Source organism: Lathamus discolor, chromosome 4 (genome assembly GCF_037157495.1).
Source record: "Lathamus discolor isolate bLatDis1 chromosome 4, bLatDis1.hap1, whole genome shotgun sequence".
In the NCBI taxonomy this organism is placed as follows: Eukaryota; Metazoa; Chordata; class Aves; order Psittaciformes; family Psittacidae; genus Lathamus; species Lathamus discolor.
The window spans coordinates 82315050-82331818 of record NC_088887.1 but is presented as its reverse complement, the minus strand read 5'-3'; the positions used below and the strand labels follow the sequence as shown (position 1 = coordinate 82331818).

The following is a 16769-nucleotide window of genomic DNA, read 5'->3' as shown; positions in this document are numbered from 1 at the left end:
CAAGGCAAATTTGAGAAGGGGGTCCACATGATAAACAGTGAAAAGCCGGCAAATCAAATTTTTCACAATTAGTTGAACAACAACTGTGACAGGTTCGGCGCTTAGCATTTTCATTTGTGTGCTCAAATTTGGTTATCCGTCCTCTTTTATGCAAATGTGATGTGACAGGAGAAGCTGGGAGCACTCAAGCAGGCCGATCACTCACAACAGGAGCTAGGTCTGTACAGCTGAGAGGCCTGGATTAAATGGACTGAGTGCTGATGGATAAATGACATAACCCAGGCTGAAAGCCTCATGAAGTGATTTAGAACTTCCACATGATGATGCCCAGAACCTAAATTGTACTTTATCCTCAAATGTAAAAATAGAGGGGAGAAAAACATCAGCTGCTGCTAGTAAATAACCATGCTTATAATCTCACTAAATCCAACATGCTTGTTGCCAACTAAAATACAAAAGTTGGGAAAACTACCTCTAATAATTGCTTGTGCACCACCATGTAACTATACAACTCACTGTGGTGTTTTTGTGCCTGCAGAGGAGACATGGAAAGCTGATGAGGCAATTAAAGCACTCACTCTACTTTGACAGACGTGAGCATGGCTGACGAAATACACGTACAAACACGAAGTATTTTCACGCTGTATGTGCAACTAATCTGGCAAAAAAAATTATCTGGTCAGAGAATTCTATGCTGTTGCAGAAGATACAGTAATTAAAGTGATATATTGCCCCAGAAAGCATACTTACTTACACATGAAGGGCTGAAGGATGAATTATCTATGTATAGCTCCCCCTTTGACAGTTTATAGGAAACTGCAACTCTATAGGTAGGCTTGCAAGTACCACAGTTTGCCCCTTTGATTACACCGTTAATCCTGAATTAATACTTAGTGGATAGTTCAAGAGACCTGCAAACCTTACTAATGATAGAAAAGTTTGAATATAATGGCTTATGTTTATTTGAAGTTTAGGATTTTTATTCATTTCCTTTTACAAGGTTTCTTCTAACTGTATCTCACAGACCATCATGTGTTTTGCACTTCTCATTAAATCCAATTGTTACTATGGTCTATCAGTTTTTGATTGCTAATTGCCATTTATTTGTACGTCAGCTAAAATTACTAGGAATTTTTTTAAGTACAATTTCTCTCTTTAGTTAGTAACACGTATCACTGGAGAGGATGGATTCCTTGCAGAATGGTGGTGTCAGTTGTCACTGCTTTTCCACAGGTTTTCCTCAAGGCATCTTTGACTACCACTGGAACTAATCCCATTACCTGCTGCTGTTGGACAAAGCTTGGCATTCAAAGATACTGCACAACTCACACAACATCTGAATTACTAACCAAAGCATGTGCAGCATATATCATAGGCACTGGAACTTTGTTAGTACTAAGAAATTGTCAGGCCTTAGCACCGCAGAGACCTGGATCAGCTCTCCCAAGCCAGAGACCATTCCCAGCAGAGAATGTGGATGTGGTTGTCCTTGTTTGAAGCCTAATGGCGTGTACCAGAGTTGTTCCATGCCAGTTGGCCTCAGCATCAGAGAACAGTCCCAGCCATGTTTAATTCACTAGTATTGATGTATTCTAAGAGGCTGAGTACCAACATTCAGACAGGGAACAAGACACTGAAATAATCTATGTCTCCAGTGAGTTCTGTTAAAAGCAAAAGCTACAAAGACATACTGAAATGTGATAGTGCCGGATAGGCAGCAGACTAAACCACAGCATGACTGCATGACATCAAGGCATTTGGAAGCCACCATAGTCCACCACCTTGTAAAATCCTCAGGCAAGGTAATACAGGCAGGAGCAGTTGGTGTTGCAAGAACGTAAATGGGCTTTTCTCACCATTTGTTTGATTATTAGGGTAGAAGTGCAAGTTTTAAGCAGTCTTTTGTCCTTTGTCTCATAAACATTTGGTGTCAAATTCAGAAGGGCCTGAGATAACCACATCATTTAAAGTTTCATTCATTATCTTTCTGAGCAAAACTACAAAATTCATGCTGAGGGTTCCTTTCATGTTATTCTTCTAACCACTAAATAATACTTAACAGAGTGGCTAGAGAAGACTACTCATTTTCTGTTTGGACATTTGGAAGAAACAAACTGCTGAGTTCTTCAAAAGGCAGTGTGTATTTTCACAAGTAACAGCAGATATGGCATGTGGGTACACTTTAGGTATTTGCATATGTGCTGCTGTTCAGTTTTGAGAACTCTTTAAATTGACCAGTGGATCCATGGAGATAAAAGTAGAAAAATACTTTTCACTGTGACTTTTGGACCCCAACAAAGATTTAAGATGATAGCATATTAGTCTTTTCATGTTGAATGTTTTTGAGAAGGAATCACTAAAGTGAGGTTTTTCAACTGTTTGGTATCCTGAATGCTACTTTAAGGTTCCAGATTAAAGGATCTGCGAAAGCCAGACAAACACTATTTCTTCGCCCTAGTCTGTGGATTTAGCATTATTTCACACATCTTTTAGTGAAAGTCTTTTCTCTTGTGCAACAAACTAGGCTATCCACTGCTGTGGCAGGCCGTGAGTGGATTGCAGGAAAGGAAACATGCAGATAACCAGTCGCCTGGCTAAGAGCTCAAAACCTCAGCTTCCATCTGCTTTAGTATCTCCTAGGAATTTAATATTGGCAGTTAATTTTACCAACACCCAAAAAACTTGAACAAAACCAGCCTTGACACTGACCTAATCAGACATCCTATAGTGCATGGTACATTCAATTCTTATTCTACTTTGTTTGCATCTGCTTGGTTACCTGACTGGCTAAGGTCCCTAAATGTTATCAGGATTGCCTATGCTCCCTTCCAGTGGTTCAGCTCATCTACACAAATCCATTAGAGGCAATAATGTCTTCCTGCTCCAGCCTTGCCTCAGGGCTGTTTTACCCAGCTGGCAAACCCAAGTTCTCCTAGGAAACAAAAGTGCAGGCACTGTGGCCCTGCTGCACAAGGGTGACTGGAGGAGGAAGCATCTCTTAAGTAGCCTGATGCTACTGCATTAGCACTGCATTGACGCACGTCACACAGGCTTTGACACAGAGCTACTGTACTCACAAGTAAGCTAAAGGAAGATCCAAAAGGTCTGACAAAATTCTTCCAAGGCTTTTCACACCTTGATCCTTGATGCATCCGAGACTGCTTTTTTCCCCTACCCCTCATCAGAACCACTGAGGGATACACCAAGAGGAGCCAGAGCTCCTACAGCAAAGTCCCTGTTTATAAGGCTGTTAAAACTACCTTTTTGCCGATTTCCAAATGGGTACAGAGGATCAGATGAAATGCGGGGCCATGCAGTTTTCAATTTAGCAGGTCACTGCTGAACCACAGCATGTCTTGTGTTTCTGAGGAACCTGTGCTGATGGTTCTCAATTGCTCTTCTGTGGAAACACTTTAGCTTCCACATCCTGCTCACTAAATGCTTTGCTAAATGTTTGAAGCTAAACACATATAACTGAGAACAGCACAGTGGTGGTGGTGTTTCCAGTGGAAGCAGCTTGGGTTGAACCAAAATTGTGGGATGAAGAGCTCGACTGATCCTAGCTCCTCACTTCTGCCCCAACATCCCCTGCCTTTGACATCTTTCCAGCCACCCAGTGAAGTAGAAAAGGAAGGTAATTCCATTGGACTACTCTGTTTCTAAAACCAGAGCCCAGTTCCTCAATTACTACATTATCACACACACACCTACTGTGTCAAGCACAAATGATGGGCAGAAGGGACCAGCCAGGGCAGTCTTTTAATGATGCCATGGAACAAGACTATATATGAGAACGTTTTGCATAGCTTAGTCCTGGCCATCAAAGAGTTACTACTGCTTTATCTAGAAAATGAGTTCTTGCAAAACACTATAAAGTTTAGTAGTGGGCAGACATTATTTCACAAAAAGATTCAAAAGCTAAAAGATAGCTCAGTATTTGTTAATTCAGGGCGACTCCAGAGAGTAATTCGTAAGCTTCTAAATTAATATTTTTAAGGCAGTCATAAAATGTGAACTTCAGTAACTGCTACATCCAATCAAGCTGCCATCAATCCTCCTTTAGACTACTAAAACACTGGTAATTGCCACTGGTAAGTCTAACAAAACCTTATCTACCAATAATATCATAGCATGATATACTACCATCTTAAAAATGGCAGTGTAGTGAATGTTACACTTCAGTCTTTTTATTATTTCACATTCCAGTTTCTAGAACTTATTTTCTATTTCTTCAGTGTTTTCTTGGCAAGCTGTCTTTAAAAATTCAATATATGGTAAATTTGCAGAGAAGGACCCAGTACAAGAGCAAATACATTATTATTATCAGTACAGGAGGCATTACAGTAAATGAGGATGGAAAAGAAATAGCACTTACTTTAAACTCACTTGAAAGGATGTTTAGAGACAGTGCAACACAGAAACAGAAGAAACTAAGATATTTTAAATTATTTTTAATATTCAAGTTATCAAAACATAATTCAGTGAAGACGCACAAATGGTATTGTGGGAAGTTCACCAATACGAAATTGCAAATACAGACAGCATTAACATGTTAAAAGTTAACAGCATCTAATGATGACTTATGTTCTTTCATTTTTCCCTGTATTTCAAGAAGAAAAAAAGTGCTCATTTTCATTCTACTATACTGCCAATATCCTTATGTAATTTCTAATAGTAAAATTATTTTGCAATTCGCGTCAGGCAGTAAGTCTGCTGACCAGCACTTTGCATGTTAACCACCTTTCCACTTCTGCCACCGTAAAGGCTACTGCTGTTGCCCTTCGCTCCTTAATCTCACATTTTCCAGCGACAGAACACTCCCACAGATAAATTTAGCTACATCACAACAATACATCTAAATACATAATGGACAGGATGGTGCTTCTGGAAACAATTCCAAACTCCAAAACCAGAAAATACCTTTTTCAGACTACGAAAGGTAGTTTTACAAACTGAAATTTCACCGCAGGAAAAAACAACAAAATAAAAACACACCACCAAAAAAAACCCCACCCCAAAACCCAAACCTAAAGCAACAGATGTAATGGAAGTCCACCTTTGTGAACATCTGTACTGCACAACTCTATACTGCAGCAAATTTTTCTAAACCACCTCACTTGCTGCTTACTGGATAGTTCTAATCTCATGGTCTCGATAAAATTGCAGTTCTACTAAATTTCACACTTCTTCTGTATTATATAGGACCTATGCACCTATATAGGGCCCATAGAGGTGTCTTGAAAACAGCAGCCATGAGTTTAAGATTGTAGAGCTGTGCAAATAAACAATATGCTACCACTCACCCCTGTTTTCTAAAGTAAAACATTGCCACAGAAAATGCAAATGGAAAAATATAACTAAAAATTGTATCAAAATACATGCAAAGATTCTATGTCTTTCTTATTTGCTTCCAAACTGGTAGAGGTAGCACATGGAGGATATATAATTTTAAACATTATATACTATAATATATATATTAAATACCTTTCTCAGAGCAGCAATAAGGTAAATGTTACTCATCTATTAGATCTGAATGCAAACCAGTAATTGTGGCAAACAAAGCAAGTTTTTCAACAGGAATCTCTCTTCTCACTGTCACTTCTCACAAGGTTTCCATCTTTAAGTGAATTCAAAGATACTGACTGCTTGAAAGTTTTCCAGCCTTTCATGATGACTTTCTACAGGTAATGCCATAGCTGTAAGGAAAGAGAGAGCATAGAATTATCTCCACATTCCAGCTGAATTTAAGAGTTAGGAGTAGTGTAAAAGAATCTGTGAAGCCTCAGCACTTTGATATTGCATTAGTGATTGAGACGGAAAACAAAAGAACACGGAGCAAGTCACATAAGCTTCCTGCATGTTGTTGGCCTAAACATTATCCATGTGCATGGACATTGCACATTCAGAGTTCCAAGAGCAGAGAAGCATGGCCTACCAGTAGCTTCCTGGTGCACTCAGGCAAGATAGTAACAGACAGTATATTGGACCTTTGAAGATGAGCAAGTATTCCATGTCGTAGTTGAAAAATTGTTTTGTGTACTTACACTGCACCAGTTGGTGGAGCTATAGTAGTAATTCCTTGATGTATTTAACGTGAGCCTACCATAAAGCAAAGATAATTGTCTGCAGTGGTGAAATTTCTTCATACCATGTTAAGTTGGCAATTTCTTTTGTAGTTTGTATAAGAAATGTAATATCATCTGCCATTTCTGCCTCCCCCCCATCCTCCAGCAGTAAGTTTTAGCTTTCAGTTCACTGCAGATGTGCCGTTCCAGAGTACAAGCACATACTTTCATTCCAATGAAAAGCTTTGACAAACAGGATGGAGCTACCCAAAGTTTTCTATAACTTCAACTGTAATCTATCAAAACCTAATTCAACTCCCAGAGTAGAAAAGGAGATGGATATACGCCTCCTACAACATGGAAATGTTCTTCTGTTTTATTTAGATTTAAACACCTTGAGTCGTGTTTTATCTAGATTTAAACACCTTGAGTCATGTTTTATCATTGGTACCTAAATCTAAAAGTGAGGTACTTTGTTACAGTTCACACAAATAGAATTCTTGCTGACATAGTAGAGATGTATACAGGTTTATGCAAGAAATGCAAATATTAGGATGAGAACTGAAACAGGAAAAATATCACAGAAGTGTTGAAATGGGAGCAAATTACGTCCACTTATTGTGTTTCACTTGTGTAGCCATAGTGCCCTCTAGCAGCCAAAAGAGAAAACACGGGATTTTAACCCAAATGAAAAAAATTACGTGAAATCAGAACTTTTTTTAAACAGAGAAAGGACAGTTTGCAAATGTGAGGAAGAACATTTCTTTATGTTAAAACAAAGTACATTAATGGAAAGGGCACTCGGCTCAGCTTTTATGCAGCACAGTTCTGCAGAACTGGGAAGCTTTATAAAATGAGAGTTCTTGTACCCTCAAGGCATTTCTGTGCTTCTGTAAATCTCCCCTACACCACACATGCATTAACAACATGCACACGATTTTGGCAAAAGGATATAGATTTTTACATGAATAGATCAACATACGTTTCTGTGAAATCTGTTTTCTCTGCAAGGAGGAAACATTTTGGCTCAAACATCTTTATTGCACAAAATTCTGTGCAAGATGAAAACTAAATTACTACCTTAAAACCTAAGAAACTTTTTTCATTTCCCTAGAGAGCAAATTATTGTACAGAGAGAAGAGTTAGTGTGCCTTAGAGCTGGGAAATATTCTGTCTAGCTGCAGATCATTAGGAAAACATTTGGAGAAGTTACTTTCTCACTTTACATCTAAAAGAACACCAAGCCTAAGAAGCAGAAGTCATTCTTTAGCAACTAGGAAATGGTCATCTGAGTTCTGAGGCCTGTAAATAACATTTCTGATTTGAAACAATCTCTAGAGCTTGCCAGAATCAACTGGAACCAGTTTGCTTCCCTATTCCCCTTTCCTTTTTAAAGGAAAGTATATGCTGGATAATATTAAAAGATCTGAACTTTTAGAGAAAAAATTTACCCATCAAAATGCTATAAAACATATTTATGTGAAACTGCAACACAAAAGAGTAAAATAGATAAAAGAGTAAAAAGGGAGTTTTACCCTCTCTGCATCCAAAAGGTCAAAAAAAGTCTATTGCAGATGTTTCTCAGAAAAAACAAACTTTGAAGAGTACATGCCTCAATTTTTTTTTCTCCCAGTTGCTGACAGGGAAACACTGAAATACAGTTCACCAACTAGCTCAGATTTGCTGAATATGGTGTTCCAGTCTCTGTCAGAGAAAGGTGAAAAACTGATTTAGTCAGTTGTGCCAACAAAGCAGGAAGTATCTTGCAATTCAAGAATTCAAACTGTAGCATCAAAATTATCATAAAATCCCAGGGAGTCAGATGAGATGATTTTCAAAGACATCAACTGGTCTCAGGATTGCGAACCTACTGCAAGAAGAAGAAGAAAAAAATTAAATTCAACTTCACTCACATGGGTGAAGTACCATCATTCAGATAAGCTTTAGCATTAACACATATAGAAGGATTTCACAAATAATGATACATTAGGGATTAAAAAAGGATAAATTTCTAGTGGAGTATGTTCTTGGAATCCCACTCATTAGTGTTCCAATTAGATCTAAAGAGAATTTAAATAAAAGCCCAAAACCACCAGTCTATTTTTGTTGCAAGTATTTCTGATGCCTACAGATTTAGAACACGGTCCAGAATAAAACACATAAAGGCTATTTAAACAAAAATGAAAGTAATTGTTTTATAAACCTACAGTATTTAATAATTTTGTGACAAGCACACTAGCGTGTTTATAAAAGTCTACAGAGTCCACAAAAACTGAGTGTTCATTTTCACCAAGGACCACTTTACAGCTATATCAGCTCAACTGAAAGAGATTTATTTTTCTTATATCTTCAAAAATAACTTTTACTTGGTCTGAGCTGAGGTTCAGATGACAGCAATCAAGTGCTATAATGTAAATACAATAATAAGCAGCCCACTCAGAATTCTATGATGAACAATAAAAACTGTTCAGCTTTTCATACTTAATTACCTTGGTTTTCCACAAACTTCAAATTTCCTGTTTGTTCCAGTTATTCTAATCTTAATTTGTTAATGGAAACAAGTTGATAATTGTAACTTGCTATTTGTAATAAAAGGTAAGCAATATTGGATTACATCTAACTTTTATCTTAACTGCAACATAAACACCCCAATGTTGAATTACAGTAAATGAGGTGCTTCTGTGGAGTTCTACCCCTTTATGTTACTTTGTGTATTGGTACAACATTAGTATATGACTAGTAGAAGGGAAAAAAAGGAATCCCCTGTCCCTCCCCATCTATTTTTGCTGAAAACTACTAGTTCACAGATCAATTAAAAAATACAGGGAATATCCCAAATAATTGGAATCAAAACCAGATTCTTATGCATCTTTTTGTGCTCTTTTATGCTCATGCTGTAACTGACAATAACAAATTAACCATTCTAACTACAACCCCCCCAAATAAATGTACTGTTATTGAGAGTTATCCAAGGGTTGACAAGAATGCTAAGCTTAAATCAGTTTGGGGACCTCTTCAGATGGCCAACAACAAAATCAGGTCTTTTATATCGGGTAACAATCACGCTAAGCTGCTCTCAGATACTGAAATTACCTGGGTAATTTTTTACCTTCTTTCCTAGTTAATGAATAGAGATTTTGTTCAGAGTGTGATTTAGAACAGAAACCTACTTTGGGTATCTGAAACTTATATGACTATTTTTCAACAGGTGTTCTTTCTGTTTAAAAAATGGACCTGCTTAGACTTGGTTGTAAAGTAAGCCTTCTACCTTTGCATTTAACTAGTAAATACTGTATTTCTTGTACGGGTTTTCTGATTTGAAGTGAGTTTTAATCACAGAACGGTTTTGGGTTGGAGAAGACCTTAAAGAACAACTAGTTCCAACTCTCCTGCCATGGGCAGGGAAACCGTCCATTAGACCAGGTTTTTCAAAGGCCCATCCAACCTTGCCTTTAGGAAAAGAATGAATACAAGTAATAGTAGTCATAAGTAATGCTTCAAAAAGGTATTCTTGTTACTTTACTGTTTTGTAAACAGACTGTAATATAGTTTAAATTACTGACTTCCATTGCTTAAAAGGTTTTGTAGTTTGACCAGATATGGTATACTATAATACTGTCATTGAACTAGATGTCAGATCACATTATTCAAGGCCTTTAGCATCTAGCTGGAAAAGAAAATACCTTCTTAGAGGTTTACCGTTTTTTTCTCTCCTAGAAATTTTCAAAAGCTGTCTGGGGAAAACCAAGGTAACCCCGCTGCTGGCGTTTCAGACTAGGAAAATCCATTTACGGAACTGTTAAAAAAACCACAATTCCGGTAATCACTGCGGCAGCACACTTGGGAATACATTCAGAAGAATCAACTAAGTAAAGAAGGGAATGAAGTCAGCAGGATGTTTGGTTTGTTGATTCAAACAAGGAAGGATGCTGCTCCAGGTGACAACAGATTTCACCAAAGGCTATGCTAGTAAGATCTGACTGAACCGAAATGACAAGAAGCTAGCAAAGGCAGTAGCAAAAAAGGAAGCGAAGAGCTAGAGAAGTAATACAGGGACAGAGCAAGCCAAAAAGGAATCAAATCAAGAAAGTAATTTGATAATGACAGAAATATGTACAGAATCCACTTAGATTGCAACTGGGACTCCATTTTCTGATGCTGAATGGCATACAATTACAGACTGGTTTCAACTGGAATAAGTATGTGGGGTTGCTTTTAAAGCAAGAGTAAACCAACCCATTCTGATCCAGGTGGGTTTCCATCATTCAGTGTTACAATGTAAGAGCAGGAGCCAAAATACACCAGTAAAAACTCCTCGACACCTTTCATTGACAGAAGTTTGAGCGAGGAAGGCAGTTAAAAGGATTTTAAAAGGTTTCGCCCCCTTACAGGTAGACCAGGGTGCAAACAGTTATTAATAAATGAATCTTGCATGGATGTGTTACCAGGCTGAATTTAAAACAAAAAGGCAAACTTGGAACGCCAATTTTAAAATTCCGCGATACATCAATTTCAGATGATTCATAAGAAACATCCCTGTAAAGAACACACTAATAGTTGCCATTAGCTTGTGTTGATTGATTGCAGCAAAAAGGCAGGTTTGAGCACCAAAGCATGCCACAACCACTGCAAGGTAGCACGCGCAGTCCTTTTCTGTGCTGTACCTGTTCTTTAAGATACACAAGAAACCTTCCACCTCCCCAACTGTTAATCTGGCACCCTTCAGATGCACTGAATTATTAAGAAAGTAAAGTAAGAAAGCTTGTATCTAATTCAGTGAACTAGAACAGCTCATTCAGAGCACTGGATAAAAAAGGTTCTTAAAATATTTTATTTTACCTGAAATTCAGCAAAAAAGGAAATTAATTTCCCAAATGCAATTCCTTATGGCAGGATTTAGAACATACTGTAAACAAACATGGCAGTCAATTGTGAAATTTCAATGTGAAACTAAGACTATACAAAAACATAAATGTGCATTTTTTCAATACGATATGCACATACCCAGGGACTTAGGGAAAAGACACCCAGACTAAAAACTGAAAACCCCTAAAAATCAAATGAAAACAACAAAAAAACCCAAACAAAACAAACACACACACACACAAAAACCTACAAGCAACACACTCCCCTTTCACACACACACACACACACACACACACACACACACACACCAGAAAGCACCAAACCAGGATCCAAGGTTTCAAAACCTCCTCAAATAACTGAAAAGCACAGAACAAAAATTCTGCAGCCAGGGCAATTCTCTCCAGGACACTGCTTCTACTTTCCTCCATTCCTATTTTGAAATAATACAAAAATAAAAATACCCTCTTAAATACTATCCCCTGCATCTATTCGATAAATTAGTTAGTGGGCTTATGCCTTTCTCATTAATGAGTTAATGGGCAAAAGAACCCTTCTCCCTTCCCCAAAGCCCGGAACAAAAATAAACCCCACCACTTTAATACTTAATAAATGGATTGTCTTTTGAAAACAGACCAGCAAAATGCCGCTGAATGGGAATAAAATTGTCTTTCTGGTAAGAGAGAACCTTTACTGCCGACAACTGGGCAGTTCCCTTTTTTAAGGGAAGAATGTTCAGACCTCACAGAACATCCTATTAGAAAGGCCCAGTGAAGTATTTGTGGAGTATACTAACATTTCTTGTATGTACATTTTTAAATGGTGAATATATGCTATAGTTTGAACTCAGTGTCTGCTGGGTGTTACTTCCAATATAGAAATAAATGCAATCAGAGCAATGAAGGAATAACAAAGGTGCATTAATTTGTGTAGTCACTTTTTTTTAGAATACCTACCAAGTATTCCACTTCTCCTAATGAATTTTTCTGAACTACATTTCAGTACCGCATATATTTCTGTGGGCTCAAATTTTCTTCTACAGTTGCACAGTGCAGGGATACAGAATAAATTCCCTATTGTTGGAATATTACTCTATTTAGTGTTTGACTTAAATCAAGCAGTTTAAAATTCAGAAGACATCCAAAAGCTTTTACGCAGAGTACACCTGTGTGTTAATGTAAATGAAACACCATTACGTTGAGATTTTTTTTATATTCAATACTATTTTAAGGTAAGTGATAGTGATTAGAGCTCCTTTTGTGAATATGGGGGTGGGGGTTGCCATCTGGAATGGTCTTTTTTCTTTTTTTCTTTTTTTTTTTTTTTTCCTTTTTTCTTTTTTTTTTTTTTTCACTTTGAAGGACCATTGCCTCAGCTTTTTTGGTTATTGCTTTTTTTTTTTTTCTTTTTTTTTCTTTTTTTTTTTGAAGACCATTCCATTTCTTTATTTTTTAACATCTGAAAGTCATAAGGACTTATATGCAAAGCAGTCATACACTTTATCATTAAAACCCATAGGTAAAATACGTACACAAATCCAACAAAAGGCTAGTACATAGTAAAGCCTAAGCATACTACTATGCAATATTATGAATACGTAACTTTAGAGACTTCAGTTTAGTACTGTTATCTATTCATTTCTGAAAACATTCACAAAGATTTTAAATGCAAATTTTCATTCCGTATCTGGAATAGAACAAAAATTATCTATGTTATAACAACTTCTGGTCATTTGTGTTTGACCAATTCGGTAAATTACAAAGAACCCAAAGAATTCTGTAACTTTCTGTAGAACTATGTAATAAAAACATTGCATATGTTCCTAGTATGATGTCTTTAGCAATCATTTACTGAAATGTAACTCAAACATCAATCTTTCAAAACGTATAACCGACCAGCTGCATTTTAGTCTATATCTGAATCCAACTTCATCACAAAACCCCTTTTAATACAAAGATGCAGAAGTACATTAGGTAATACTAATGCAACACAGGTGCAGTTCTAGCATTGTCATTGATTAGTTGAATCATCTTCTCCATGAACGAGATTCATTTTCCTCCTCCTCTTCATCATCATCTTGAAGCAGCGAATCATCAACCAAAGATTCTTCCTGAAACTTCAAGAGAAAACGATACTCTGTTATGTCAGAAAATGTTAAAGATCAAAAAGCAAAATACAACTCTGTGACTCTCACAATTTAAAAAGGAAAAAAATATATTTTAACAGTAAAGCTGCCAAAAAAATACACTGTATGTATTATATAAATGTATTAATAAATGGCAAATTAAATGGGTTTTTTTCTTTTAAATTGTCTTCAAAATGACATATGCACCTCGTTACTTAAACAGCTCTTTTTGGCATGTCATTCATGCCCAAGCTGCAATGTTCCCATAGAACTTAAGATGCTATACTGAAAAGTAATGTTAGTTTTTGCACGTTCACAGTAACTATGCCTCTTTTAATCCAAGATCTCAATCTACCTGTGCCACAGAAAAATAAAAGGCTGAATCTGAGACAGTTTGATTCTGGAAGCTTACTCAAGCTTAACACCAATATAAAGATTTCAAATATGGGGGCAGGGAGACAGGTATTTACAGAATTTAGTCAAACTGTATTAGTGTATTTTCAATTCCTTTCAGTAGCAACATAGTAAATTCACAGACTTCATAAAACTCTGAACATTTCAGGTCAGGAGTTACAGGCTTGAGAGAGGCGAAGCTGAAAAAACTCCAGACAGAAACAGTGAGTTATTTTGATTTTTATTTACATATAGACATGGGGGTATATAAATAAACTATCCCACCTCAGAGGTTTTTTGACAACTGCACCTATCACAGCAATTTCTGCACTAACTAAGGAAAGGACTGAAACACAAGGATGTGTTTCCTTAGAAAACCGTCCCAGCTGTTTGGTAACTCATAGCCTTCCTTGTTTATTCTTCTTGTCCCACTGACTGTAGTTTATTAGCTACAGATTTTCCAAAGCCAACAAGAGGCATGAAGGTTGATTTGTGAAGCTAGGAAGCCTTCTGGAAATGTGAAGCTGTAGGCTGAAGGAAGTCTAGAACTAAGACTTCTCTCACTCCAGCAGGCTCTTTTTTATAAGAGGTAGAAACCATCATTTTTATTATTTTTGCCTATGGAAAGCGTATTTTAAAAAGCAGCTCTGTTGACACCGGGCCTGTCTGTCAGTGTATGCTTGGGTACTCTAAGCCAGACTAAACCACAGCTTCCTGAGGACTTAGCCTCTTCCGTGGTGTCCAGATATCCAGCAGGACAAAATATGAGAGTGCAATCAAAAAGGAGTCATCCTGGGCAGCGCACAATGCAGAACTCCATGGTGCACAAGGCTGAGCAGCACTAAGGATGACCAAAAACTCAAAACAACTTCTGTATCAGGGAACAACTATAGGGACTTGGATTTCCTGGCCCGGAGAGAACGTAATAAAGGGAAAGTATAACAGGAGTCCCTATATAAGTGTCTCAGAGACGGTGAAGACAGAATGATTGTCTTGTTGATGCAAGAGTAGGAAAACATCAAATTAAACATGCAGGTGCTAAGTCCAATATAAAGACAGTTGTTCTGGATAGACATGGTAGACTTGAAGTGTCCCTGTTGCAGGACACTATATAGATGCTATTCTGATTTCAAAGAAACCAGACAAAATAATAAACACCTATCAAGGGCTTCTAACTACAGACACCACATCTCCGACTCAAAAGGTTCCTGAGCTGCAAACCACTGATAATTAAAAGCTTCTCTCTACTTAAATGGTTTATACTGTCAGCAACATTGGTTGTTGACTCAGCAGAGTCAACTCTTTCGTTAGGCAATCAGGTGTAGAACATAGAGCATCTAGGAAGATTAGGTTCTTTCATAAAGAGTATGCTCTAGAAATTCCCTGCTGAGTAGCCAAGTCCAAAAGACTTACTTCATATTTTCATAAACAGACCAGGAACCCTATTATTAATAATGTCACTCCACTTAATGATCTAGTTCCCTTTTTCTTTGCCCCTGCCAAACATCAAGGTACTTAGTTTCACTCAAGTCTTAGGTCTGCTACCCCACTTTTACACAGTATTCCTCAGCTAAACTAAAATGGTGGTTTAGACATGGAAAAACAAAGGAAAGCTTTTTCAACTGTTTACAATACCTAGTATGAAATGGAAGTTAATAAATAGCATCATGAACTGTAGGCATGCAGAAACTCAAGACATTTTATACATATGAAGAATGTATGACGGAAATTCAAGCCACTGACTGTAAGAACCTACCCTGCCCCCCAATCTAGTCCTGCGTAAGTACCAAGTTTTAAAAAATAAAGCTATGTAAGATTTCTTTCATGCAATTGGTTGAGCTTCAGCGCATGAACATCAACTTCCTGAACTCATCCATCTGGGACCGGGGGATCATAGCATTATATTTCAAATACTAACTTAAAACAAACGCTAGAAGCAATACAAAGCTCACAGAAGGAAAGAATGGAATTTAAATGCAAAATTTCACAAGGATTATTGAATAGAAATCCCTCATGTAAAGAAGCATGGTGAAGGTTAGGAGGACTAACTCAGTTGTAAAAAATTGAAATAAAAATCCAATCTTATTACAGGAAGAAAACAGGAGAGCTACATGTACTTGGCTTGTCTTGAGAATAGGAAAGGGTCAGGGTTAAATACATCAATCACGTTAAATAAAAATAAATAAATAAAAAAATCTTTGAATGCTGGGCCAAGTCAGAATCAAACTAACACAACTATATGGGTAAACTAACATTTTTCTATTGCACATTTGCTATTGCAAAGATTTCAGCAAGCAAAAAAAAAAAAAACAAAAGCAATGATCAAGCTGGGTTTGTATTCCAAGATCAATTCCTGTACATTTTTTCACAAGCATAGTTAGCCAAGGAATAACTGTAGAAATGGTCCAGAGACAAATAAAACAGCTAAAGAACAGAATCAGATCTCAAGAAAAGTGTTAGAAAAATAAGAGGTCAGGAAAAAACCCCATAAACCAACCAAACAACAGAAGTCAATATTCCAATAGTTAAATTATTTCTTAAATAACAGTACTACACCTTTTTACTTCAATTTTGAAAATCTGGAAACTTTTAGATAAGTCCATCAATTTATGAATTACAGAACACAGTCCCATGAAATCTCTCCCCTGAGTTTCTTTTCCATACCTGATGACTCCTGCTAAGGAGAATAACCATTACCTAAAATAGAAGTATCCCACTATCATGAACAGTTCTCAGCTGACAAGGCCTAAGGTCTTTTCAAGAGTTTGTAATCTGTCCTTTTAACTCTGCCAGAGCAGCTAGTGCATGTTGTTTGTTACTATCTTCATTGCCTTTCCTCTACTACCAATACCCCAGAGGTTTCCTCCTACGTTCAATGTCTTCAAGAGGGGTTAAAAGATGAGTGTCTCTGGTGTTCACCTGCCAGTGAATCTGTACTTTCTTTCCTTTACACAGCTGAAGTGTTTGCATATCCCTATGTGCCCTGCCTTCATTATGCAAAATGAAGAACTCTCAGTGGTTAGTTAATGAGACCTCTCAATAAGGCAGACACCTTGCAGCAACAAACACTATAGCAACAAGCTACATTATTTCATCTTAAAGTAAACGAAAGAAAAAAGCAAGCTTACTTCTTCTTCATCAGGTTCAGCTTCTTCTGTTTCAAGAGCTGACAAGCTAGCAACAGGCTTGTTCCATGCCAACTTTAGCTCTTGTCCTTTAAAACGAGATCCATGAATTGCAGCCTAAAAAAAGTTTAAACATTTTAGTTACATATTCTACACACATATATATATATATGTACAGAAGACTACATATATGTAGTC

General features: G+C 37.1%; 1 protein-coding gene across 5 annotated transcripts in view; it reads right to left on the bottom strand.

Moving 5' to 3' along the window:
* Window positions 1-10877: 10877 nt before the first annotated feature.
* Window positions 10878-16769, bottom strand: part of RBM26 (RNA binding motif protein 26) — a 53853-nt gene continuing 47961 nt past the window's right edge. For all 5 annotated transcript variants that reach the window (XM_065678075.1, XM_065678080.1, XM_065678078.1 and 2 more), the window contains 2 exons: window positions 16575-16688; window positions 10878-13044 (listed from right to left, as the gene is read on the bottom strand). In XM_065678075.1, the coding sequence (XP_065534147.1) occupies window positions 12955-13044; window positions 16575-16688 (204 nt within the window). In that variant the 3' untranslated portion in view covers window positions 10878-12954. The remainder of the gene's footprint in view (window positions 13045-16574; window positions 16689-16769) is intronic.